Source organism: Bactrocera oleae, chromosome X (assembly GCF_042242935.1).
Source record: "Bactrocera oleae isolate idBacOlea1 chromosome X, idBacOlea1, whole genome shotgun sequence".
NCBI lineage: Eukaryota > Metazoa > Arthropoda > Insecta > Diptera > Tephritidae > Bactrocera > Bactrocera oleae.
In genome coordinates, this window is record NC_091541.1 from 23571539 (window position 1) to 23596898 (window position 25360).

The 25360-nt window shown below is 34.7% G+C and overlaps 1 protein-coding gene across 6 annotated transcripts in view; it reads right to left on the reverse strand.

Annotated features, from left to right (window-relative positions):
- Zyx (lipoma-preferred partner zyxin) overlaps positions 1–25360 on the reverse strand; it is a 412145-nt gene that overhangs the window by 76495 nt on the left and 310290 nt on the right. For all 6 annotated transcript variants that reach the window (XM_070112677.1, XM_070112673.1, XM_070112674.1 and 3 more), the window contains one exon: positions 19594–19888. In XM_070112677.1, coding sequence (XP_069968778.1) covers positions 19594–19888 — 295 coding nt within the window. The remainder of the gene's footprint in view (positions 1–19593; positions 19889–25360) is intronic.

Here is a 25360-nt window from a genome sequence, read left to right on the forward strand (position 1 = left end):
GTCATGGTCGGTGCAAATGAAAAGCGTGTTAATACACTCCGACTTGTGGGGAGTTGTATGCGGTCGGAAAGTGAAATCAGAGGAGTTCACGTGGTTGCAGAAAATTTTTATGCAATCTTAGTATCAAATTAGATCGATGGTGATGGTCGGGATGACAGCAGCGATAAACGAAATACTGTAGCAGTTGGTCCTGGAAAGTAGTAGAGAAATGGCGGTCCTACCCCACTTGGTGAAATTAAAACGGATGACGAAAAAATCGATGACGTAATTTATGGACGGCCCCTTTTGCGGTTTGTGGTTTGCGGTTTTGTAATTTGCGGTTCTTGCGGTTTTGCGGCACAACTGTATACTATTTTGTGGTTATGTAGTATTTTTTAGTGCTTACACAGATAGACCTGCATTACGCAGTAAGGGGTTGGGGCGGTTTGGGCGAAGGGGGATCGGTAATTGTTGTTTGGGGATTGTAGACCTGGGGCGCTCCTTTGTAAGGTAAAAGCAAGCGGACGCGTTTTAACTAAAAGTGTGTGTATTTTGGGACTTTTTTCGTATAGTAAAAGTGCATGAGAATTTTTTTAAAGCACATTTTGTTGATATTTTTAATTTAAGTGCAAGTTTGTATGTACATTTTAGAAACCACATAAATAAGGAGCATGAGAATTTTTCGAAGCCATGCACTTTAGTTGCATGAGAGTTTTCTGAAAGCACATTTTGTTGATATTTTTAATTTAAGGTGCATGGGAATTTTTTGAAACCACATACATAAAGTGTATGAAAATTTTTTGAGAGCACATTTTGTTGATATTTTTAATTTAAGTGCAAGTTTGTATGTACATTTTAAAACCACCTAAATATGAAGATTGTTTATTTCGTTTTGTTCTTAACGAACGTATAAAAAGCCTACCATTAAAAATATATTTCATTATTAAAAATATATTTCATTAAGAGAAAAAAGATTAAATTGACTAATTTAATAAAAAATCGACTTCTACAGCTGTTGTATTTAAGTTCTGGAACAACCTACTACTATAATCAATTTATGAACGAAAATCAAAATATAAGCAGCTTTAGAAATTTTGAAAATAGTAAACAGTATTCTTGAGAGTCCAGGTGTTTTCCATCGACATTTCAATTTAGTTTACGGTAATTGTGAAATTCAATTAAATGCTCTTATTATAGCAATCATGTAAAGCGTACTTTCAATATCTATTGCTTTGAATTTTCGGAAAACAATACGGAGAAATTACATGAACGAGAAGCATTAAATGAGCGCGCTTCATACGATATAAACCCAACAATAATTAATGTTGATCGTTATTATCAAACATTGCATATGAAAATTCAGTAATCCAAGACATTTCATCGACATCAGTAGATATATTTAATTTTATTAAAAACTTTAAAACATATTCTGCCTAAAGAACAGAAGAAAAGACTTTTGGATATTCATTCCAAAATCGAGTATAGAGATAAATTAAATTAAATACAGAATCGTTGCGGTGAACATTACGAACACTGCGTTTGGTCGAGTTCTAATTGCAAAAATGATCCAGACACTTGAGATTGCACATTCTTAAAGCGCCGTCTGCTGGATGAGGAAGCCTACAATATTATGGACACTTATATTAAAATTTATAACCAATTTCGCTGTAAACATTGTAAATAAATCCCATCTGAAAGTACTTACATATTTTTGTAAAAAAAAAAAAACACCTCTTTAAATAAAAAGAATTTTTATTTTATTTTTTTTTTAATGTTAAGAATGTGGTATATGTGGTTTCATAAAATTCTCACTAATTTTTAAATAATCTTTTTAACCAAATTTGTAAATGGAATATATTCATACATTTTATCATGGATAAGTATACAAACAGCAGCGGTGTTATCAGGGACGGATTTATTAAATTTTAGTTCAATCTGAATATCGATGGGGTTGCTTTTTATATATTAATTTTTATGTGTTACATCTAAAACAATTATTGGAGCAGTTTCAACAAATTGAATAACATAATAACTTTGTTGAAATTTCAAATACATGTCATATAATAGAGCATATCGATTTCGTTCAAATTTAATATTAAGATCATCATATGGATATGTAGTGGAGTTAAGGTGATCTTTATCATCTAATAAGTCACAATATTTAAATTTATTTTCATTTTGAAATCCCAAAAGACAATTCCTTTATAATTCCACCAAACTGATAACAAAACCTTCTTTTGATGAATACCAGCTTTTGATGTTGTTTGAGCTGGTTCACCTGGCCTGCTCCACGATCTTTTCCGCTCGATATTGTTGTAAGCAACCCATTCTTCATCGCCAGTTATCATTCGTTTTAAAAATGGATAATTTTTATTACGTTTCTTTAGCAAATCGCAGCTGTTAATGCGATACGTTAAATGCGTTTCTTTCAGTTCGTGAGGAACCCATGTATCGAGTTTTTGAACATAGCCAAGTTGTTTTAAATGATTTTCAATGCATGTATGTGATACCTGAAGCTTCTCTGCAATCTCACGTGTTGTACTGTGACGATTCAAATCGATTATTGCTTTGATTAGGTCGTCATGAACTTCAACTGGACGACCAGAGCGTTTTTCATATTTGAGTGAAAAATCACCGGAACGAAATTTGGCAAACCAATTTTGACACTGCCGTTCTTCTTTACTTACAACAACAAAGCCGTATTTATTTCTCCAAGACTCGATACAAATTTCTAAAAATGTATAACATATCTCCAATAAAATGCTCATTATAGATATGCTTAAGATTCATTTCATCCTGCGTGAACACAATAATGTTGTTTGCATTATCACGAATTAAGTGTTTAGGAATTTTTGTATAAGTTTGGCATAAATAAAAAGAATCAAATGTTTTTATGACGACCTATACAAAAATAATCTCGTATTGTACTTTGTTTTCCACATAGGTATTACATCATCGAATATAAAAATTGAGCCCACTTTGGCTTCAGTGGGTTTGAAAACATCAACGTTTTCACTAAATGTATAAAGATTTATTCCTTTTATCGGATCAATAAGCCTTTTTAAATAGATATATTTCGGCTGATGTAATAATTTTGAATAAATGTATGTATTTCGGAAATTAAGCCCGTTTGGTCTTTTAATTAAACTGAGCATAGCGTTAGTTTTTCCACAATTCGATGGTCCTACAATCAGCGCTCGTATGGAATTTGGTAAAATTCCACTATGTCTAGTAACATTTTTAACATTTATATAATTGTCAGCGTTATTAACCTTAAGTTGGAGACTTGTTGTTTAACTACTTTTATTTTTTTTACTAGATTTACAGCAATATAAACCATCACTTTTATAATAAAGACACTATTTAGATATAACTCACACAAACTCACTCATATTTTTATTGAGAAAAACAAAAAAAAATCACCTGGTGGTGCTAATACATAAAAAGATTGGGCAGGGTTTTGAAAATACTTTGATTAAGTCTTTGCCTATTGAACTTCATTTATCCGAATATCAATTTTGTGGTCCTAAAACAAAACGCCGACAACGGTTAGAAAAAGGAGATAAAAGTATAAATCCTTTAGATGCAGCCTGCAGAGAACAAGATATTGCATATAACCAAGCAAAATATATAAATATCAGATATCAAGCTGATAAAGTTTTATCGGAGAAAGCCTGGCACCGTGTAACATCTTAGGACAGTGATTTCAAAGAACGAGCAAACGCTTGGTTCGTTACAAATGCAATGAAAGCAAAACTCAAATTGGGAATGGGTATTAAAAGTAAGAAACGAAATACATCTATATGTAAAAAACGTAAAAAGATGAGAAACGAAAAAGTATCATCTAACAAATTTTTTTTGATGGCAAAAAAAAAGGTATCAACATGCTTAACAAAAAAAAGCTGCAAAATTTCTTAGGATCCGATAAAGTCTAGGTTTAAAATTAAACAAGTAAGGAAGGGCTAAGTTCGGATGTAACCGAACATTTTATACTCTCGCAAAGTCAAATGGTATACTCGTTTGAGATTTCTTTGTGGATTGACTGATATTTTCGGTAGAAGGTCAACTCTAGGCACTGGGGTCCACATATTTAGTACTTAGGGGTTTGAACAGTTTTGGTTCGATTTAGACAATTTTTGGCCGCAAGGTGGCATACTTTAATTGCATTATTCACGCAAAGTTTTACCCCGATATAATCATTGTTACCTGATTTGCATAGTGGAAAGTGAAAGAATCAGATGGAATTTAAAATGGTGTTACATGGGAAGTAAGCGTGGTTGTAGTCTGATTTCGCCCATTTTTGCACTGTAACATAGAAACATGAAAAGAACATAGAAACATGAAAAGAACGTTATGCACCGAATTTGGTTGAAATCGGTTGAGCAGATCTCAAGATATGGGTTTTCACCTAAAAGTGGGCTGTGCCACGCCCACTGACTAATTTTGAACGCGGTTCCTATTAAGCCGATTTATACCATCTCAGAGATAAAATTTAATGTCTCTGGCGTGTTTAGTGCTTGATTTATCGCGCTTTTAGTAGTTTTTAACAGTACCGTTATATGGGGAGTGGGCGGAGTTGCCACCCGATTTCAACTATTTTCACACCGTCAATAGAAGTGCTAAAAACATTTGCTTCCAGTGAATTTTGTTATTATACCATTAGCGGTTTAGGAGATATGCACATTAAACCTATTAGAGGCGGGACCACGCCCACTTTTTAAAAAAAAATTTTAACTGCAGATGCCCCTCCCTAATGTGATCCTGTGTACCAAATAACAGTCTTGTATCTTATTGCGGAGCTTAGTTATGGCAAGTTATTTGTTTTTGATTAATGGCGTTTCGTGGGCGTGGCAGTGGTCCGATTACGCCCATCTGCAATACCAACCGTCTCACGGTACCATGAAACATGTCTACCAAGTTTCATAAAGATATCTCAATTTTTACTCAAGTTAGAGCTTGCACGGACGGACGGACAGACGGACGGACGGACGGACAGACAGTCACCCGGATTTCAACTCGTCTCTTCATCCTGATCATTTATATATATATAACCCTATATCTAACTCGATTATTTTAGGTGATACAAACAACCGTTAGGTGAACAAAACTATTATACTCTGTAGCAACAGGTTGCGAGAGTATAAAAATAATTAACATACCGAGAATATATCCAGTCCCGAAAATTGGTGGGTTATTACCACTACTTCCTATTTTAATGGCGTTAGGTGCACTTGGTGGTATAGCATCTGGTGGATCAGCTATAGCAAAAGTTTTGAATGACGTCAGGAATGGAAAGGAGCAGTTGGCTGAGGCTAGCCGCCATAATAGATATATGGAATCAATCGCTATGGGGAGGGGTTTATTCCTCACGCCAGATTAAAAAGGATATGGTTTATATTTACAAAATAATTTTATTATGAATTGAAACAACAGCCACTTCAAACAATTTGCTTTTTATTTTCATTGAAAAGACGTCTTATTTATATGCATTGAACCAAGTGGGGAGCTTATAGTATATATATATAGATTAGGTACACTCGCCAGAAAAATTATCCGTACACCTCGACACCGAAACAATAAACTGAGAAATTTGTGATGAAATAACTTATTATATATAAAAATAGTATCCAAAAGTTTTATTCAGTATTTTTACTACACTTTCCATGAGTTTTTTGTTTAGACATACACTTTAAAAAAAAATTTCACAGAACAAAAACAAAAAAAGCTCACATAATGAAACAGAAAAAGTATTCGTACATTTTGATTATAATTAAATATAATTAAATTATTTTGGACAAATTTAATATCCTAATAACTAGTAGGATAGCCCTTACGTTTTAGGACCTCGGCAAGTCGATGTGGCATTGAATGAACTAGTTTGGATGTGTCATGATTTGTAATTTTCGCCCATTCATTTATGATCACATTTTTGAACATTTCTCTGGAGGTTATGGTGTGTTGGCGGATTCTGCGCTCCAGTAAATCCCACAAATGCTCGATGGGGTTGAGGTCTGGAGATTGAGGTGTCGAGCGCAATTGATTTTTTATGTTATAAAGCAACCAAAGCCTTATCCTGTTGGAACCAAAAATCATCACCAAGCCCCAACTGCCGGGCACTTTCCTTCAAATTATTTTTTAAAATACTTAAATAGCCGAATTGATCCATTATTGCATCTATAAAAACGAGTTTGCCTACTCCTTCTGCCGCCATACACCCCCATACCATCACACCTCCTCCGCCATGTTTGACGGTGGGTAAAAGATTTTTTTTATCAAGTGCAGTACCACTCTTACGCCACACCAACTTTTTTCCTTTAATGCCAAAAATACAAAACTTGCTTTCGTCGGTGAATAAGACACGTTCCCAAAACTCCCGAGGCTTGCTGATATATTTGTTTGCAAAATCCATACGTTTCTGTCTATTTACTTCGGATATAAAGGGCTTCCTACGCGCTACACGTGCTTGATACCCATCTTCAAAAATTTTCGTACAGTATCTTCATGGAGATCCTTGTCGAACAAATTTTTAATATTTTCACATATTTTCAAGGCAGTAAGTCGAGGATTTGCTTTTACTGACTGTAATATTGTTCGTTTTTCTCGAACGGTTAATATACTTGGTCGACCAGAGCGTGGCTTTGGCACAATCGACTTAGTTTTTTGGAATGCTTCCACCACATACTGCACAGAAGAATGTGTCCTTCCTATCATTTTACCCATTTCTCGGAATGATTTGCCTTCATTTCTGAGTGTAAGAATAATTTTTCTTTCGCCAGCACTAATTTCTTTAATTTTAAGGGTCATCGCGAATTTATGCACAATGAAAAATTATAATAACTTTAAGGTCAACCGTCAAGTTCGAGATTAATTATACAATACAATATAAGCGCTTAAGGGAATGTATTTGTCACCATATTACAAGGGAAATATCCCGTTTTGATATGTACGGATACTTTTTCCGTTGAATTTAAGTAACTGTGTTTAGTTTTTGTTCTGGGAATTTTTTTAAAGTGTTTGTCTAAAAGTAAAAAACGTATGGAAAGTGCAGTAAAAATATTAAATAAAACTTTTGTATACTATTTTTATACATAATAAGTTATTTGATCACAAATTTCTCAGTTTATTGTTTTCATGTCGAGGTGTACGGATAATTTTTCTGGCGAGTGTATGTATTTTGTGGCTTGTTGATATATATCGTGCAGTGAAAAGTTTAGTTCCGCAAACCACCAGTTTGGCGCTACTACTACTCTACTTTTTAATTTTTGAATTCAATATTAAGCAGACAGTATAATAAAAGGGAAAAAAATGTATTCCCCGCAATATTTAGAAAAGTTTAAAAAAAATATAACGATTTAATTGATAATGAACATCTAATATTTTTTTATTCTATAATAAATGACATGGTCGCAGTTTATCTGAACCATTCATATATTCACGAAATGGATTACACAAGAAAGATTGTCATTTTGCTGATAACTCATACAAGGGAATAGTAGATATATGTAATTGTATTTCGCTTTATGCCCGATATAAAACATTGCAATATAATTAATATGCTGTCATGCCAGGAGCCTTGATGGTTGTAATCAACACGAGAATACAAATCGAAATAAAACCACTGTCACGTTTTTGGCGCCTAGATTGTTGTGAAAACACATTTTATTAAAACACAAAAGGGTAAACTAAAATATGGTTCAAGAATATATATATAGGATTTTTATTTTATAATAATTTAATCGTAATAACTTATTTACGATAATCACAAGGTGGAGTAATGGATTCTGAAAATTATGGAAGATTTGATAGTGATCAACAAATGTTCAACTTTGTATTTGATCCAGAAGAATTCGATAAGATGTTACAAAGTTTCGATGAGGAACAGTTAATAAGCCGCTTCAAAAACTAGAAGAGTCCGCTCAATCCCTTCAAGGTACAACTGAAGTGAAGACATATGTGTTAAATAAGCGTAAGAGAAAACGACCTGTAAAGATAATACAAGATAAGAGTTCTCCACAAAAAGCCACCCAACTAAAAGCTAACACTGCAAATGTAAATAATTGTATTGATCTTTGTGAATCAACACTAGACGCTGTTCCTATAAATGGTAGTTTAGACATTAAAGGGTTATTAACTGTTGGAAATTTTATTTTATATAGTAAGATGAAAGAAGTTCCTTCGTTTGAAGTTAATTTTAAAAATGATGAAGATATTCAGAAATTAAAATTTTTAATACAACAGTGGTTTGATGATGAAATTAAAGCGGATGATATTAATTATGAATGCACTCAAACTTCAACAAAAAAACATAATATTAGATGTGATGTTGAATGGATCCGTGAAGATAAACTTCTTAAAGACCTTTTAGGAATTGTATATAAATATAAATATAAAGGAATTGTTGCATTTACCCGTACTAAGATCTTACAAAAAAGTTTATATGCATTTATTCAATTTAGTTGTAACAAATGTTTTATTTATTTTATAAATGTACAAATGTTTTAAATTTAAAATAATATATGAATATACAAAAGAAAAATATAATAAAAAATAAATAAAACAATTCTGTTACTTTTATTATTTTATATTCATCAGAATTGACTGCAACAAGAAAATGTGTGGCATATGTGGCGCAATGTTCACCTAGCTTAGTTGCAAATACGTTGACTTCAAATTCTCCATATGTTGCTTCTTTTTAAAATTTTTTAAGAGTTCCATTAGTTCTCAGATGAAAGTCATATTTTATTTGTTCGGTAAGTATTTGAAATACAAAACTTTAACAAACTATTTGTAAATCAAAAGACCACATATTATTATCCCTTCATTGATGTCTGATGGAATTCCTTCGCACTTGTTCATTGGATGCCATAATTATAAAAGGCGACAAAATTCCAATTCCTTCAGGAATAACACAATTTACAATAATATGATCATCATTTATATGAGAATTATATGGCGTATTAGGCATTTTAATTACAACAAATTAATATAAGCGAAAACATGAAGTTTACTGGTTTCATACACTCTCAACACACATGAACTTCGATTAAAAAATATCAACAAAATTATCAATCTTTAAATGTATGTGTGGTTTCATAAAATTCTCACGAATGTAAAACTTATGGGTGGTTTCGTAATAGCGAGTAAAAAATATCAACAAAATTACGAATCTTCATATTATGTGTGGTTTCATAAAATTCTCAAAGTCTCATAAAACGGCCCACGATCCTTATTTTTATTGATTTTTTATTATTTAATTGAAACTCCAAACAGTTATTTTAAGCCATTTTACAGCTCTTATTCCAATAAGTGGAAAGAAAGCATAGATGAAGAAGGAGTTTGATGCGTTTGATATGACACGTGGGACCTTGTTGAGTTGCCACTTGATCATAAGACAATTGGCTCCAAGTGGGTATTCACTATTAAGCGTAACAAAGACGGCAGCGTACAACGTTTTAGGTCCCGTTTAGTAGCTAAGGAGTGCAGCCAACTTTTTGGTATCAATTACTACGAAAAGTTCTCGCCTGTAATTAGGTACGCTATTATTCGGATGGTAATCGGATTGGCAGTTGAGCATCGTGGAGCTCCACATACATCTAATGGAGGTATCAACAGCATATCTCAACAATGAGTTACGTGATGAGGTTTATATGAAGCAAGTAGAGTGCTTTGTAGACAACAGTTATCCGGTTAGAATTTTGAAGAAATCCTTGTACGGACTAAAACAAAATGGTCACGAGTGGAAATCAAAGCTAGATGCAGTTCTTCGAGACATTGGTTTTCATGGCCAGGTACGCAATATAATAGCAATATTAGTAGATGATATCATCATTGCCAGTTCGTGTAAGTCCGAACTATTACAAATCAAAGAAAAAATTTCAAAAAGGTTCCGAGTGGCTGATGGTGGTCAACTAACGCATTACTTGGTATGGAGATAGAGCGAGACGCTGAAACAGGCTCTGCAACAATGTGCAGCGATGAAGCAGTATATTTTAAAATTACTTAAATAATACGGTATGTCCGATTGCAGAGATATCGAGATAACACCATTGTATGCGGGTATCATAACTCAATGCAGTAAAGAGACGTGTATGAAAGTATACAAGACAAAGTTTTAATCCATACATGGAGCGTTAATGTACTTGGCAATATCAACATGTCCTGATATATTACATTCCGTATGTAAACTATCACAGCGCAATACGGATCCACATGTAGAACATGAAGCAGCAGTTAAGCGTGTACTCCGTAACATGAAGAAGCAGAGCGTGGCAGCACTTAGCAGCACAGAGGTAGAGTATAATATAAATATATTTCTGCAGCGAAAGAAGCAGCCTACATCAACAAATTGTTAGACGAAATGGGTTCGAAAAAGACCATTTTACCATGCGCGTAGTAAACATATTGATATCAGATACCATTAAAAACCAAAATTCCGATATCAAATTTCAATAAAGACGATTTAAAACCAATAATTTCAAAATCAATCTCCGTATTAGATAAAAATAACTTCCGGTTATCAGAGGCAAATTTAAATATTATTAAAAGATGTTACCAAAAAGTGGCACTAAGAAATTTGTCCTACTGAGAGAGTTTTCACCGACTATAATGCAAATGAAGTAAATATTTTCACTAAAATGTCTATTTTTACAAAAAATCTCTTAAACACATACTCTATTCCAGACCACCAAAAATTTCGCGTGTTTACCTTTTCTTAAATGCATCAATTACAAAAATCTAAATTTCGAAAACACGTAGAGTTGTCGAAAATGCCTTTGGACACCTCAAGGCCCGTTGTAAAGCCTGTTGCGTCCTTCACAACTTTTTAAATGAAAACAACGATTCTTTAAACGCTAAATGGTTACATGCTTTGGAAGAGTTGGAGACTAGACGACAAAATCCGAGTCATGTTTCATATGCGTCTGACGACCCAACTAACGGAGAAACTATACGGGCAGCACTTTGTACATATTTTGGCAAGTAAAAATAATTTTAAGTATAATTTATCAGGCTGAACTCATTTAAGGCGGTAGTAACCATATTCCAAAAATAAAACACATTCCTTTCCTTCTTATTTTTTTAGCAAATCAAGAAGTGTTTTATTTATTTCGTTCGTATCCTTCATAAATTCTTCAATTAATTTTGTTTTTTTATTGTCGTTTTCGACTAATGTTTCCGTCATTTTTAAAAATTTGTCATTGCTTATATTGAAGTCTTCATTTGTTTTCTTTATTTCTTTTTCAATATTTTCTAATTTTTTTATTATTAAACTTTGAAAATTATTGCTTTTCCCTTTTGCAGAATCTGAGGGCGAAGGAGTGCAAACAGGTGATGGCAGTGGAGATGCAGCAACAAATGTTGAACAAGCAACCGTTTCCACCGAAACTTCCATCGGTTCGGAGTTCGTAGAACCTTTTTAAATATGTATATATATATATGTAAATATAAATAATATATTTAATAAAAAACACATGTCTCTTTCTTTGAAAGCTTTCCTCCACTAAGCCCTCTGTGTTGTAGCTTTTATATGGCGACAGTATTGCGCTCATTTTTTTAAATAAAGGCCACTGCGAGGGGGAACCGCCAGTTGAACCGACTGCTGCTTTCTCCTTCCTATAAAACATAATAATATAAAACGCGTTAATATTTATTATTATTATTTAAATATTTATTTTTACTCAATTTTATTTACCTAAATCTTTGCGACAGATTGTGCATTTTCGTTTTTATTTCTGCCGCCGTGAAGGTGACACCTTGCTGCTGCAGTTCCACTGCCATTTCCTCCAAAATGTGGCTATTTTTTCTTGGCCCTCGAAGCGCACCAACTTTTTCTTCCCATAATTCTATTAGTAGGGCTTCTCCCCTCACACTCCACGAATTGTAATGTAAACAAATTCACAGAATGTAAACAAATGGTCAAGTGACATTTAGGGCTGGCGAAATATGTTTCCAATAATATCGATTAAACTAGAGCAGGCACCGATTATAATGAGTGGAATGTACGTTTTCAAGGGGTTTTCAGCGAAAACTGTGTTTTCGTTTGACAGATTTTGTATGGATGAAAACACAAGTTTTCGCGTGAAAACCTCTTTTGTCGATGAAAACACGAGTTTCGTGTCGGTGCAAACATAGCATAACATTCCATAATTGGCCTAAACGTACCTTACAAGAAACTGCTGATGGGTTCACCAATACACTCACATTTGATATGTCAGTACTGTTAATTTACATTTGCATTTTTAAATTCATAACTATCCACTCATTGGAGAAAGACGTACGCAGAGCTATTGATAGTAGGAGATGGCATCAAGTGAAAATTTATTTTTATATTTTCATATGTTATTATATTTTTTGTTGCATTCCTTTTTATACTCTCGCAACCTGTTGCTACGGAGTATAATAGTTTTGTTCACCTAACGGTTGTTTGTATCACCTAAAACTAATCGAGTTAGATATAGGGTTATATATATATTAGGTCAGGTAAAAAGTTCGTTCGGTTTTTATCTAAGAGATGGCGTTATTGTCCATAGTACTAGTGTTACGTGTCGCATCATGTCATACTATACGGCGCTGAAAACGTGTTTATGGGCCCGATACTGTACACGAACTGGTAGCACAAAAGTGATTTGCTAGGTTCCGTTCCGGTAATTTCGATGTCAAAGATGCACCACGCGTCGGACCGTCACGTGAGCACTTATTTAATTGCTGAGGAACTAAAGATAAGCCAGAAAACCGTTTGGAACCATTTGATTAACCTTGGTTTCAAAAAGGAGCTCGATGTTTGGGAGTCACACGAACTAACGCAAAAAACATGATGGACCGAATTTCCATCTGCAAATCGCTGCAGAATCGCAACAAAATCGACCCGTTTCTAAAGCGGATTGTGACTGGCGATGAAAAATGGGTCACTTATGACAACATCGAGCGCAAAGGGTCGTAGTCAAAGCTCGGGGGAGCGGCCCAGATGGTGGCCAATACCTGATTGACCGCCAGGAAGGTTTTGCTGTGTGTTTGGTGGGATGGGCAAAGAATCATCTACTGCGAGCTGCTCCCTTATGGCCAAACGCTTAATTCGGCCCTCTACTGCCAACAACTGGACCGCTTGAAGGCACCACTCGTCCAGAAGGACCATCATTGATCAACAGAGGCCGAATTGTGTTCCATCAGGACAACGCCAGGCCACACACGTCTTTGGTGACTCGCCAGAATCTCCTGGAGCTCGGATGGGAGGTTCTAATGCACCCACCTTATAGTCAGGACCTGGCACCAAGTGACTACCATCTTTTCCTGTCCATGGCGAACGCGCTTAATGGTGAGAAGTTGGCCTCAAGAGAGGGAGGGGTATAATGAAGTTGGCAACAAGTTTACGAACAAAACGACGCATATTTGACTTAAATCGGACAAATGTACACAAAGCTATCATCTTTTGAATGAAACCCCCTATTTTGAGATCTGCTTAACCAATGTCAACCAAATTCGGTACTTAACATTCTTCTCATATCCCTATGATATAATGCGAAAACGGGCGAAATCGGACTACAACCAAGCCTATTTCCCATATAACACCATTTTCAATTCCATCTGATTCCTTTACTTTCCACTATGCATATCAATGATTATATCGGGGTAAAACTTTGCGCGAATAATACGTTTAAAGTATGCCACCTTGTGACCAAAAATTGTCTAAATCGAACCAAAACTGTTCAAGCCCCTAAGTACTAAATATGTGGACCCTAGTGCCTTTAGTTGACCTTCTACCGAAAATATCAGTCAATCCCCAAAGTAATTTCAAACGAGTATACCATTTGACTTTGAGAGAGTATAAAATGTTCGGTTACATCCGTTACTTTTTATATTTAACGTTACATGTTATATTTAAGTATATTATTATAACTAATTTTGATTTAAAGTTTGAAATTTATTAAAGAAATAAAAATTATATTATCTACTGCGCAAAAGAATTTTTCACTTCTGATAGCGTTTCAGTCATAACTAACAATTTTCATTTTTAAACAAAACACGTGGATTATTGAAGAATAAAGTAGTCTTACCGAAACGTATTTGAGGTATAAGTTTCTTGATCATATTACTTTGGTAAATGTACTCGTCAGCTCTCAGAACAGTTTATATAGTAACATGAAATATGTAACTTTATTGATTTTTTTTTGTGATTTCCGTTATTGTTCATGCTTTCTTTTATGAATAAATGCAAAAATTATTTCATAAAATTGAAATGTACAAAGCTAAGGCCTCTTAATTTAAACCAGCAAAATGTAGGTAGATTCCAAGTGGAAAAACTATCGATACTATCGAGTGGTCCGACTATCGATAGTTTTGCAACTCTACTTAATTGCACTATTTGTAAAATGATTTATTCCTATAGCATAAGAGTAAGTAAAGGAATCTGATCAGGAGTATTAAAGAACTTAGTCAAGATGATATAGAAAACCATTCCTCTTCCATATTGTATTACGGTTTTTAATGCAGTAGTGGCAAACTGACATTTTAAATGACTCCAACACCGAGACCTTATGCTGGTTATACCTTGCTAACAAAAATGAAAAAACTACTACAAAACACTAGAGGAAATACAAAAATTACATATTTAGCTGGTGAAATTTAAATCATAGACTAAAGTTTTTCTCAAAAGTAAAACGCAGGGGTCTAGTGACCGGACCCAGAGCGTTATTAATAAACGTTATAAATAAACAGTTATCTTGGGTGTAAAAATAATTACACAAAAATTCGCCTTTATATTTATCGCTTCTACAAATATTTGCAATAGATTTAAGAGTTTCCTGAAAGCAAAACGAGCGAGGAACATATCCTCGTACATTATCAAAGTCTCGCACCCAAATGTATTAACACGTCTTTTTGTGCAGTAAACAAAAACAAAATGCTTCGAACACAACCTATATCTGTCGGCAGGTTAAAAAAAAATTCATCGTAACGTACATATGTACGAGAATTTATCAGCAGCAGATAACCATCAGATGTTCTAACAACATGCATTATAGAGAAATGCAACGGACAAACATTTTAACAATAGAAATTCACTATCCAACTTGTACATAAGTTCATACACATATAGTATATAATATGATTTATGGAATATGATCTGGTAAACTCAACTAGTAATAAGTACACACACACACATTAAGATATTGTAAACTATCACCCAGTAATAAGTACGCACATTTTAGTATAAACGTCATTAAGATCTGTGTAATAAGTAAGTCTTAAAAATATAAATAAAGAAAGCACAACTCGGTGCAGCAAAATTATCATTTTAACATGCGTAAAAATTAACTAGCGCGATCACGTAAGCACAACCATGTCATAAAACGTTATGGCCAGCGATAAAGGTATGCCCAATTTATTCCAGTGCGAGAACGCCTCAAAATTAACGTTTTTATAACACTTTGCACTGTAGCTAGATCAGTCAAAATAATAATTTTCGGGAATTTAAATTAAAACATCCAACATTTATTAGGATTAAAATTTTTTATAGTATATCCGTTTAACATATGGAGAAACTATTTAAATAATTTTTGGTGATTTTGTGATACAAGTATATAAAAAAGCAACTGATTTGTAAACTTTCAACACTTAATAAAATGAATTAAACGTATAAGATCTATTGTGAACGGCTGAACAGCCTATCAAATTGCAACTGTGCCTGGTCGCAGGGGTATAGCCGGGAATGAACTGACTGACGAGCTGGCCCGCTCTGCAGCATCCACCAGAATGGTAGGACCGGAACCGTACATCGCGGTTAGTCCTCATACCATTAAGGAGCTGCTCCGTAAGGAGGAAAGAGTAGGCAGCAAGTGAAATTGGCAACAACTATAAAGCATGCGCCATGCCAGGTTGCTAACGAGTGGTTACGACCTCATCAACTTCAAATGTAATCAATCTTCCAAGGAATAAATTCCGGCTACTTGTCGCGTTTTATACCGGCCATTGCAAGCTCAAGAAGCATCTGTAAAACATGGGTCTAACCTCTTGTGAAAACTGCCGGTTCTGCGACATGGAGCCGGAAACCCCAGGACACCAGCTAATAGACCTTGGATCCATGTTTCCGAATAGAGTTCACATCGCCGCATTAGCACCTAGCAGTATATTCGTATTCATCAATGTGCTGGGGCTAAGTGAGTCGTTGTGACTTAGAGGAGTGCACAATAAACCCTGGGTCACGGTGCATACCTCATTTTCAATCTATCTATATATATATCATAAGCTCTAATTTAAAAATGTTTTTCATCACTATCAATTGCAAATTAATACTACGAACCATGACATCACAAAAGATTACATTATATACATTTCAATTTCATTTGCTTTAATTTTCATTGCTTTAAAATTTTTGTTTGTGATCTCGCCAACCAATCTCTCCGTTCACGTATTTTTTAGTAGAGTTTCAATCTGGCCGTCCCTTATTTTCCAATTGCAAAACGTCAAAATCTCCTGAATCCAGTCAACTGTCAAAGTTAAGGAGGTGATTCACGCTTTCACTTCTAATAACATGAGGCATCTCTTTATCTCTGGCTTTGGCTTTAAAGTATAATATATGGAATATTTAAACAGCCATATGCGTATGATCCCGCTTTTTATACTCTCGCAACCTGTTGCTACAGAGTATAATAGTTTTGTTCACCTAATGGTTGTTTGTATCACCTAAAACTAATCGAGTTAGATATGAAGGATGAAGGATGAAGAGACGAGTTGAAATCCGGGTGACTGTCTGTCCGTCCGTCCGTCCGTCCGTGCAAGCTCTAACTAAAAATTGAGATATCTTTATGAAACTTGGTAGACATGTTTCTTGGTACCGTGGGACGGTTGGTATTGCAGATGGGCGTAATCGGACCACTGCCACGCCCACAAAACGCCATTAATCAAAAACAAATAACTTGCCATAACTAAGCTCCGCAATAAGATACAAGACTGTTATTTGGTACACAGGATCACATTAGGGAGGGGCATCTGCAGTTAAAACTTTTTTTTTAAAAAGTGGGCGTGGTCCCGCCTCTAATAGGTTTAATGTGCATATCTCCCGTTAATGCTATAATAACAAAATTCACTAGAAGCAAATGTTTTTAGCACTTCTATTGACGGTGTGAAAATAGTTGAAATCGGGCGGCAACTCCGCCCACTCCCCATATAACGGTACTGTTAAAAACTACTAAAAGCGCGATAAATCAAGCACTAAACACGCCAGAGACATTAAATTTTATCTCAGGGATGGTATGTGATGACTTTATAGGAACCGCGTTCAAAATTAGTCAGTGGGCGTGGCACAGCACACTTTTAGGTGAAAACCCATATCTTGAGATCTGCTTAACCGATTTCAACCAAATTCGGTGCATAACGTTCTTTTCATGTTTCTATGTCATAGTGCGAAAATGGGCGAAATCGGACTACAACCACGCTTACTTCCCATGTAACACCATTTTCAATTCCATCTGATTCTTTCGCTTTCCACTATGCAAATCAGGTAACAATGATTATATCGGGGTAAAACTTTGCGTGAATAATGCAATTAAAGTATGCCACCTTGCGGCCAAAAATTGTCTAAATCGAACCAAAACTGTTCAAACCCCTGAGTACTAAATATGTGGACCCCAGTGGCTATAGTTGACCTTCTACCGAAAATATCAGTCAATCTACAAAGTAATCTCAAACGAGTTTGACTTTGCGAGAGTATAAAATGTTCGGTTACATCCGAACTTAGCCCTTCCTTACTTGTTTTTACATAGTGTTTCGCATTCCTGTCAATAATGTAATACAGCATCATATCTTTAAACTAACACTACCATAATTTATAGTTTCTTCAACTTGGTGAGCTTGAAGCGGCCCAAAGGGAGTAGACCAATACTATCGAGTTTTCCAATAGGGATGATATGACTTTTAAGTGTCGTTTCGGCCATTTTTAATACGTCATGATCTGTAATTTTTCTTCATTGTATTTATATTCGCAAGAAAAGAAATTACAAACTATTTAATTTTATTATCAAAATAATCGTTCTCCAATTGCAAATTTTTGTGCGTTTTTGTCAATTTTTGGTCGTAATAATCGTCGACATGTGCTCGCGAAGGTGCGAAGATTATTCATGAACAACCATTACATTCACCTAAATCGACAGTTTGGTGTGGTTTTTGGTCTGGTGGAATCATCGGTTCGTACTTCTTCCGAAATGAAGCTGGTGACACCATCGCTGTCAATAGAAAGCGGTATACATCGATAATAACCAACTTTTTATGGCCGCAATTGGAAGTCATTGGTATTTCGCAATAAACCAGACTCTCTTCAAACTTTAAAAGTAAATATTAAACGTGCTATTCATGACGTACGACTTGATTTAGTGGAAAAAGTATTCGAATTTGGGGTTCTTCAAATTCGTTCCTGCAAAAGAAGTCGTGGAGGCAATTTGAATGATGTTATATTCAGAACTTAATTGTATCGATTGTACTTCACACTAAATAAAACACATTTGCAATTCCTGAACAATTGGTGCGTTGTTTTATGAAATTCTTATTGAAAACCCCCTTATAAGTGACCCTCTGCCTGCCAACGGCGTATTTTCATTTCAGCAGATCTGGAAATTTTTGAAATAACAGTTTATCTTCGACAATTTTGGAAGTCGCCATGCTCAATAGAAAAGTTTTAATATCTGCTAAGAAAGGTTTTTCTTATTTGCATATATTTAGTAGAGACAGCAATCTTCTTAACTTTATCTTTAGCGTTATAAACAATGTATAGCGGCGGACAATATATCGGGTGTTTTTTAGAGGTTTAGAACTTTAAATTGCAATAAAACAACGATGGATTATTCGTTTAACATGAATTTTATTTATCCAAAATATAATCTTGTGACATTATATTTTTAATTTATTTCTGTCATATGACCGCCACGACTGGCTCGGCTGTAGTCTATTCTGAACGTCCAATTTTCGATGACTTTTTCCAACATTTGTGGCCGTATATCGGCAATAACACTGCGAATGTTGTCTTCCAAATGGTTAAGCGTTTGTGGCTTATGCGCATAGACCAATGACTTTACATAACCCTACAGAAAGTCGTCTAGCGGTGTTAAATCACAAGATCTTGGAGCCCAATTCACAGGTCCACGTGAAATTAGGCGGTCACTAAATGTGTCTTTCAATAAATCGATTGCAGCACGAGCTGTGTGATATGTTGCGCCGTCTTGTTGGAACCACAGCTAGTGGACATCATGGTTGTTCAATTCAGGAAAGAAAAATTTAGTAATCATGGCTCTATACCGATCACCATAGACTGCAACGTTCTAGCCATCATCGTTTTTGAAGAAGTACGGACCAATGATTCCACCAGCCCAAAAACATATGCATGATGAATTGCAATCCCAAACTAAGAATAAATCACTTGACAGCTGTTAAATCGGTTGCCATCTTGAACAGTAATGCCACTTAAAGTTCTATACCTCAAGAAAAAAAAACACCCTATACAACCTTTTCGATGCAGAAGATATAAATGATAGTAATAAACAAAATCTGTTCTGATATAGCGTATTTATATGATAAAAGAATTGAGTTATTCCCTAAAAAAATTCCCGATCGTTTGCAGATAATTTAACTTACCATAGTTTTCAACACCAGTCCCAGTATCAAGAGATTTTACCAAAAAGTCTGTAAGCGCATTAACTTCTGTCTCTTTGCTTTGCAATGGATTGTTTCTTGGACTCGGATAAGTCGGCGTGCTACATCCACTAGTACTAATGGATCCAATAATTGATAAGTTTCCTGCGCATTCACTTGCATTTAATTGTGGACCGTTGACATATTGTACGTAATTCAAGTTGTTGGAATGGGATGAGAGTCGACTAGCAGGGCGAGGAATTATTGGTTCATATATTGACTCATAAGTTGTAGAACCCTAAAAAGTAATGGTATAATATTATACTTTTGTTGCTGGTTTCAAAAATATTGTAATATGTCTTTATTCAGTACATTACTAACAAAGAACCAGTAAATAAAGACAAATTTAAAAAAAAAAATTTATTTTTTTACACAATAAACTAAAGAAAACAAAGGCGTGTTGCTGAAAACACAATACTGTAAACAAGTAAAATCAGATCACAACACAAGTGCAAATACGTTATAACAGCAGGCTCCTGAAACATTAAAACAAAGAGTAAGGACAGTACGTGACTCCTACTTATCCAGAATTGACCCTGACATACTAAACAACCCTAAATTAAATGAAAACAACTTAACAAATAAAGGAATGCATAGTCAAAACCATCATAGACAAAAACAAAGAAAAAAGACAAACATGCAAATGGATCCGGCCCCTTTGAAACAATACGTTGCCTGGGCCTCCCGTTAGATGATTGTGATGACAACTGATTTGCGCCTTGTTACCCAAACAGGGTCTGGATAACCGCTACAACAATCACTACATGGAAATCAGTACACATCAATGATCGGCATTTCATAGCACAGTTAGGAAAGCTGATTTCCACGTTCACCAAGCCAAACTTGGACACCATTGTAGAAAGTTTTTTTCGTACAAAATAATTTAGGCTTAAAGGGGTAAAACCTGTTTTCTATACTGTTATCATTACTTTTTTGAAGCCAATTAATAAGCCATTTGAAATTTTGTACGTTAATAAAAAAGATATTTAGGCACGAAAAAATTCCGCAAGCCAAACTAGGAAAGTAGGAATTAATTTTTAAATAAATGTAATAATATACATACTTCTGTGACTAACAGGACTTTCCTAGACAGTTCTAAATCGTCGAGATCTTGAATAGGAATCATTCAATCGTTCACGATATAAAAAGGGTTTTAAAATCCACAAACAAGATAAAAACAATGCCAAAACTGTTCACTATAAGATATTTTCTAAAGCAGAAAAACGCTTTTGGAGCTAAAAGTAGAAGAAAATCCATTTCTAAGTACTCCAAAGTTCGCAGTCATGGCTGAAATTAAGTTAGGGAAAAAATTTCAGAGCATCAACTATAAGGAATGTACTTCATGAGGTTAATTTAAATGGTGGAAAAGCTCATCAAATTCCGCTGAAGTAAAGATTTTCCATTCGGAAAAACAATTTGTTTACTGACGACAGTAAATATAAGATTCGTCCGATCGAAAACCCCTTTGAGGAGGTAGAACTGAGAACCTAAAGCCAAATGTCAAACATGGCGGAGCATCAGTTATGATATGGGGCTCATTTTCAGTTGTTGGACCCGCATCGTTGTATTCTATTAAATGACTAATAAATTAAAACGCTTATCTTGATATATTATATTAAGAGCCATTTCCACTGAAAGCGTGGACAAACTTTCTCTCGGTGTTGACTAGCAGTTTTATCATTACAATGATCCAAAACACAATTCGCATTCTTGGCTGTTCTCAATTATATCCAAGTCCGAATAATATTTTTTTGTTGACGTTAAATGTTTTCTTGATATTTTGACTCTCATTAAAGCCCAAACATTCCCTATACGATTGGCGGCTGATAACGGCGATAGCCAATCTAAAGTAACCATATGGTTTTCTGGTTCCACTGAACACTGAACACAGAACCTTCAGAACAGTTAACCTCTTTTATACAATTTCGTCATTGTAACGGCGTTTAGGTTTTCTGTTAAGTACCTCAAAACCCCAAATCCATTAACATAGAAGTATCCATAACAAGTATGGAAGGGCTAAGTTCGGATGTAACCGAACCGTATAAAATTCTAGCAAAGTTTTAATAATTAGAAGTAGGAACTGTTGCCTTAGTTATTTACATTCACAGTGAAAATAATTAGAGCAACTTGTTATGAGAAATCGTTCTTGTGTTTTTTATACGATTATAATTGATTTTATATAGAATGCATTACAACAGTATTGAAAAGTATGAGTATAATAATCAATAATATATATTTATATTAATTTTATATCATATTTACAATATTAAACATAATTAACATTTAAAACCTAACATTTTTATAGAAATTCTTATATAATACATATAACAAAATTATATTTCTTTACTATTATTTAATTTAATAATTTATTAATTTCTATCATTTATGTATACAATAATGTCTTATATAATTATACAAAATATAAATATAATTTAAAATTTCCTAATTAGATTATTTACATATTTTTCTTAAAATTGCTTTAAAAACTACTATCAAAATTGCTATACCATTCTAATTCGATTATATTTAAAAAAAAAAATTAAGAACTATTGCGCTAAGTCTGAAAACTTTAGTTCGAAATAGAGACACAAATACTGTCATGATAGTGTGTACTGTCTCAAAAGTAATTGCATTTACACGGGAAGGATCCATGTTTGAAAATGCCCAATCAATTTGTGTACCGGCAGGTGTAGTTGAATATTCTGCACCAAGCAGGGAACTAAAGTTTTTTTCTTGGAGCAGATTTCTTATTGCAGTCCCTGTAGACATTAAACAAATGTTAAAATTTCCAACAATTAGCACATTTTGATTGCCTAACTCAGAAGTAAGGACTTCCTGAAGTTCTACAATTAAATGTCTGACAGATAAAGCTGAATTTCTATATAGAACCAGAATATTAATATTGAAACATATGCAGCCTGAATAAATTTTCTTTACAGCCTTTGATTCTATAGAGCAAGCAATACTATGCTTGACATATATTATAATGCCCCGTTTATTTCTGTTGCTTGTTTCCGTGCTATCTATCCTCAGCTCGTTAATTGGAGTAAATCCTGGTATATCAAAACTTTCGCAAGTATAACTCCTAGTTTCTACAACACATAAAATATCTGAAGATAGCATCAAACAGTCGCTTTTTATATCATTAATGTGAGCGTGAAGACTCTGAACAATATGGAATAAAATTTGATGTCCTGATGTTCGGGAAATCATAAAATTGAAACTTGTTGTCAGAGCTTTATTTGTGTTCAATTCCCTCAGTTCCCTAAATACAGGATCCGATTCAGAAAATTTGTTAGGAGGAATAAAATTTTCTATGATGAATAGACCTTCTGCAGTAGTAGCTCGACTACAAGTGACATATATTGAAGCTCTAGGCATTCTGGGTCGAGTATGAACTACAACTTTATTATATGCGGCGCCCTGGACCTTATGAATAGTTATTCCCTCAGCCGGAACAACTGATATCTTTCAATTGAAATTTGTTCATTTCTTTTATATTGAAAAGATTTTAGAACTTTTTCAATTGGTGTCCAAGAACTTTCTAAAGGATGAGGCTTTTTTGATCGTGCTATCAAACCATCAGAACGTTCGAAAAATTTAATCCACAGAATTGTTGGAAAAGAACAATGAAAATCAATTTGCATAAGTTGTCCAGCTGTCCCATTAACTAAGCCATCCCATTCACTGTAATGTCAATTCATAGGGCAGTCCCTGCGTTTCAGAAGTTTTGAAAAGTTTAATATTCTCATTTTCACTTATACAAATTTCTTTAACTGAGTCTTTTGCAGTTCAAAGGATAGCTTCAGTTGGGACTTGACTGAGCTTAAGGGCATTGAAATTATTTGTCTCTTCATTGGACCAAAATAAATGTATGGCATCATCGGGAACTTCTTCGAAATTAACTACCCGAGTTTCAGGGAGTGATAAGTCCTCATTTGTCATAGTACCAGATGCCATATGGTTTAATGCAACTGCAAAGGCGTGGTCCTCCCGTTGTCTCATTATTTCTGTTAATTCAAAATATTTAAATAACTCCCACAAAGGGGAACCAACTAAAGTGATGTATGCATCATTGGGATTAGGAGAGAATATCCACCTATCTCCAACAAGTGAGAGTTGCTTCAAATCACCAAACACTATGATCGGTATACCACCGAAGGGGCTGTCTGTTTTGAAAATTTGTTTTAATCTCGCATCAACAGAGCTAAACATACGAGCACCACCATCGATATTTCATAGATTATGATTAATTTTAAATCGATAAATCTGGAATACAATGAATTAACTATGTCATTGCTAAGTGGCCTCAACTCTCTACGAATCTCGTATTGGTAAAAACCATAAGCGATATCGAACACGACCCGCCCGAGTGTTGCTGTACTTCTAGTGTTATACAAATACGGGTAGCAAAAAATTTAGAATTACCCGGAAAAAAAAACTAATTATCAAACACAGAAAAAAAAATTACATATAAAAAATGTTCCAGAGGAATAAGACGGAATGTACTGCTGCGTTTAATGCCAGAGCTCTGAAGTATGACCCACATTATATTTACATGCCATATATATCTTATCCCTTTCTCAACAAAATTTTTTTAGCTTCTCTTAAACTGAGCAGATCTTTGCTTTTAAATCAGGTTTGATTCTTTCTGCTGTCCTCTTGCTCTTTCTTTACCATAGAAATACCAAGATCTCTGTGAATATTGAATGCACCATAGTGAACCTGTTAAAGTTCAAAGGATTTTTGACTGGAACCTCTGGATTATATCAATGTTGCATGCACAGGTCGTACCTTCCAGTTGAATACCATACATCCAAGTCTTCTTTATTCCGCATTTATAACAAAACTTTGTTTTCACGGTTAAGTATTGAATTTTTATTTAAAAGACAGTTTTGAAATTTGCTGCTCTTATTTTCTTGCTAGTTATTTTGTTGGAGATATGTTTACTCCAAATCAGCCTTCTGTACAAGTAAATGCCAAGATAATTTACATCATTTGCTTGTGGTACTTATATATTATTCATTTAATACTTTACATTTATTCGCCAGTTATCGAGCCATTCTTCGACTAAAGCTACATGCTCCTCTAGCACCCTTGACACTCTGACGGGACATTTATAACGGCATACTAGGGCTATGTGATCCGCAAAAGTCGATGTCAATATATTAGGTCAAGTAAAAAGTTCGTTCGGTTTTTATCTAAGAGATGGCGTTATTGTCTGTACTGTAAACGAACGTGTAGCACAGAAGTGATTTTCTAGGTTCCGTTCCGGTAATTTCGATGTCAAATATGCACCACGCGTCGGGAGGCCTGTCGTCGAAAATTGCGATAAAATCATAGAAATAGTGGAAACAGACCGTCACGTGAACACTTATTTAATTGCTGAGGAACTAAAGATAAGCCAGAAAACCGTTTGGAACCGTTTGTGTAACCTTGGATTCAAAAAGGAGCTCGATGTTTGGGTGTCACACGAACTAAGCAAAAAACATGATGGACCGATTTTCCAAATCGCTGCAGAATCGCAACAAAATCGACCCGTTTCTGAAGCGGATTGTGACTGGCGATGAAAAATGGGTCACTTATGACAACATCGAGCGCAAGCGGTCGTGGTCCAAGCTCGGGAAAGCGGCCCAAATGGTGGCCAAGACCTGATTGACGGCCAGGAAGGTTTTGCTGTGTGTTTGGTGGGATGGGCAAGGAATCATCT